This window comes from Myotis lucifugus, unplaced genomic scaffold (genome assembly GCF_000147115.1).
Source record: "Myotis lucifugus unplaced genomic scaffold, Myoluc2.0 scaffold_839, whole genome shotgun sequence".
NCBI classification, from domain to species: domain Eukaryota; kingdom Metazoa; phylum Chordata; class Mammalia; order Chiroptera; family Vespertilionidae; genus Myotis; species Myotis lucifugus.
Window position 1 is genome coordinate 103,706 of NW_005871887.1, and position 4,079 is coordinate 107,784.

General features: G+C 40.5%; 1 protein-coding gene across 1 annotated transcript in view; it reads left to right on the top strand.

Moving 5' to 3' along the window:
• Positions 1-4,079, top strand: part of LOC102423260 (zinc finger protein 432) — a 53,182-nt gene that overhangs the window by 1,538 nt on the left and 47,565 nt on the right. The window contains exon 2 of the mRNA XM_023747328.1: positions 1,037-1,228. Within this exon, the coding sequence (XP_023603096.1) occupies positions 1,214-1,228 (15 nt within the window). The 5' untranslated portion in view covers positions 1,037-1,213. The remainder of the gene's footprint in view (positions 1-1,036; positions 1,229-4,079) is intronic.

A 4,079-nucleotide genomic window follows, 5' to 3' on the forward strand; every position in this document is an offset into this window, starting at 1 on the left:
TTCAAGGTCATACTTCAAGGAACATGACCTGTTGGGCCTATGTTTAGTTTAATTTAGGCATCTAAAAAGAATAATGACAGGCAATTGATTGGGTGGATATTATCTTATATATAAAAATTCCCATTTGTCCACAAGTCGTACTAAAAAAAATGAAAATGCACTATGTAAAGCATTTAGATGCATGCCTGCTACATAGTATGTGATATGTGGGGATCATCCACGCCTTAAATCTTTGCCAGTACTTAATAGGACATTATAAAATTTCATAATTTTCAGCAATGTGAATGGCCCAATATTCTTTACCCTTATTTTTCATTTTCCTCAGCACAGGTGAGGTTGAAATCCTTGTGTATTTTGTGGTCAGTTGGATTTTTTCTCTTGTGAAATGCCTGTCCTTATCATTTTTACATTTTAAAAAAACTATATCTTCTTACTGATTAATAAGTGTGATTTATATCCAGTATATATTGATAATTTTGTTTATGGCCAGAAGGTTGCTTTGGCCGATTTTGCTCAGTGGATAGAGCATCGGCCTTCGGACTGAAGTGTCCCAGGTTCGATTCCGGTGAAGGGCATGTACTTTGGTTACAGGCACATCCCAGTGGGGAGTGGTGCAGGAGGCAGCTGATCGATGTTTCTCTCTCATCCATGTTTCTAGCTCTCTATCCCTCTCCCTTCCTCTCTGTAAAAAATCAATAAAGTTTATTTTTTAAAATGAAATAAAAAAATAAAGGGCCAGACGGTTGAGAACCACAGGTAAAGGAAAGATTTACAGTTCCTCACTGTCCGTACGACCTCATTTCTATAATTGTTCTGAAAATTACCTGCCACGGAGGCACAGTGCTGCGCTGTGCTCTTTGCCACTTTCTCTTTCACATTTGAGCTACTTACATCTTCAGAGTCTTATGTTTCATTACCTCAGGTGTGATCTCTAGGGAACTAACTAAAGAGCCAAAATCCTGGGGACCATGTGTTAAGGTGAGTGCGTAGCAAGGGGAATGTAACCCTGAACGTAATCTTGCTCTTCATCCCATAGGTTTTGACAAGAGATAAGAAAAGAATGAAGAAAGAGGAGGTTCCAGGACCTCGATGTTGTCCTTTCTGGGAACACTTTCAACTGGAGAGTGAGATCTTTAACTAGAAATTTAGGACATACCAAGAGAAGACAAAGACGAGTATACCAGCTGCTGGCCATTTCCCCAAACAGAAGGAAATGACCCAGGCCCAGGTGACTTGTTTTATTCTCTCCTTTATTCCCTAATGGATTTGTAGTGGCCTGTAAAAATTAGTTCCGTATCCAGAGTGAAATAAACTCTGAATCTAACTCCAATATCATGGCAAAGTAGGATCAAGAATATAGTATTCATGCCCTAGCGTGTTTGGCTCAGTGGATAGAGCGTCCGCCTACGGATCAAAGGGTCCCGGGTTTGATTCTGGTCAAGGGCACACATACTTTGGTTGTTGGCTCCTCCCCAGGAGGCAACCAGTCGATGTGTTTCTCTCACATCTATGTTTCTCTCTGTCTTTCCCTCTCTCCTCCATTCTTCCCTAAAAAATCAATGGAAAATATCCTAGGATGAGGATTAACAAAACAAAAAGAAAGAAAATAAAAAATATAGTATTCATATGATTCTGAGTATATGACTAATGTTAACATGTAACATAATTGAAGGATCCTCTGGGTTTCAGCTTGTGTCTAATGTCTATGGCAGCCGACACAAGAGAATCATGCCAGGTTATATGATATGTATCATGTACTGTGAGGAGACAGCAGAGGGTTCCTCAGGGAGTGTCAATATTTCATGGCACTGAGGTCTCAGGAAAAACGTTACATTCTTTCTAGAGGTGATGGGTGGACAGTGTGTTTTTGAACTTCGAATAAAAGCAGAGGCAGATTTCGTACTGCTGTTTATTCCAGGGTTCCTCACAGACCCATTAGGGAAGAGACCAAGCAAACTCAGTGAACACGGTTTTATCAGGAACCAAGGAAAGTCACTCAGAGGACTCAGCTTTGTGTCTGGGTTTATCCAGTAATAAAACCTCATTGGCCTAGGAAAATGGGAGGATTGCATGGCTTTCTTTTAAATTTTTTTTTTAATTTATTGATATATATTTTATTGATTTTTTACAGAGAGGAAGGGAGAGAGATAGAGAGTTAGAAACATCGATGAGAGAGAAACATCGATCAGCTGCCTCCTGCACACTCCCCACTGGGGATGTGCCCACAACCCAGGTACATGCCCTTGACCGGAATCGAACCTGAGACCTTTCAGTCCGCAGGCCGACGCTCTATCCACCGAGCCAAACCGGTTTCGTGCATGGCTTTCTTTTAAAATTTTTTTTTAATTTATTGATTTATTTGAGAGAGTGTGCCGAGCCAGCATGGCCATGGGCGAACCTGAACTCAGGCCCCGTTCCCCACACTCAGCCCCACTTTGCGCACTGTATGTGTCCCGCCCGCACAGCCAGGTTCGGTGAGCCTGAGAGGGGGCCGTGAAGGATGGAGAAAAGACAGACAAGAGAAAAAAGCTGAGTCTGAGTGGTATGCTGCCCTCTCTGATGGAGAGAAACAGTGCCACGGCCTGCAAGCCGAGTCTTTATTTTATAGCCAGATTCCACGAGGCAAAGTAAGGGCGTGGTCAAGATGTTCACAATGTTCTCATGGGTTTCGAATATATTCAATTACCTTCACCTGATCAAGCTTTGTTTACTTCCTGCACCTTCCACAGCCCATATCACTCAGCCAAGTGGGGCTATAGGTTCGGACCCTAAGGTCAAGCTTACAACCATTGCCTTTGGCTATAATTGTGCTGGGACTTACACGTGGTTTTGCCACGAGAGGATCGTGCCCTCTCATTAGTCCCAGGCTTGAACCTGTCCAAACGCTGTAGCCGCTCTCAGAGAGAGAGAGAGAGAGAGAGAGAAAGAAAGAGAGAGAAACACATTAATTTGCTATACCACTCATTCACACATTCATTGGTTGTGCCCTGACTGGGATTGAACCTGAAACATTAATGTATCAGACAATGCTCATACTGCTTTAACAAATGTTTGCTAGTGTGTTTTTCTGTCGCTAGACCTATATGTGCATCTACATATATGTGCCTATTTACCAGTGTATGTGGGTTTGTGTACATATCTGAGTAGTTAACACACCTACTGTGACATCAATGTATCAATGATACATTTATGTATCAAGGTCATACTTCAAAGAACATGACCTGTTGGCCTATGTTAGTATAATTTAAGCATCTAAAAGAATAATGACAGCAATTGATTGGTGGATATTATCTATATATAAAATTCCATTTGTCCACAGTCGTACTAAAAAAAATGAAATGCACTATGTAAAGCATTTAGATGCATGCCTGCTACATAGTATGTGATATGTGGGATCATCCACGCCTTAAATCTTTGCCAGTACTTAATAGGACATTATAAAATTTCATAATTTTCAGCAATGTGAATGGCCCAATATTCTTTACCCTTATTTTTCATTTTCCTCAGCACAGGTGAGGTTGAAATCCTTGTGTATTTTGTGGTCAGTTGGATTTTTTCTCTTGTGAAATGCCTGTCCTTATCATTTTTACATTTTAAAAAAAACTATATCTTCTTACTGATTAATAAGTGTGATTTATATCCAGTATATATTGATAATTTTGTTTATTAAAAATATTTGCCAAAACCGGTTTGGCTCAGTGGATAGAGTGTCGGGCTGCGGACTGAAAGGTCCCAGGTTCGATTCCGGTCAAGGGCATGTACCTGGGTTGCGGGAACATCCCCAGTGGGAGATGTGCAGGAGGCAGCTGATCGATGTTTCTCTCTCATCGATGTTTCTAACTCTCTATCTCTCTCCCTTCCTCTCTGTAAAAAATCAATAAAATATATTTAAAAAAAAAATTTTCCTAGCTTGTTAGTTTTCTTTTAGCTTTGTCCATGTTATCTTCGTAATGCAGGTGCTTTAAATTTTCCTCTCACAAAACCTTTTTTCTTTTCTTTTTTTCTTTTTCTTGGTTTTGTTATTCCTCACCTAAGGATATTTGTTCCATTGATTTTCAGAGCGTGGAAGAGAAGGAGGG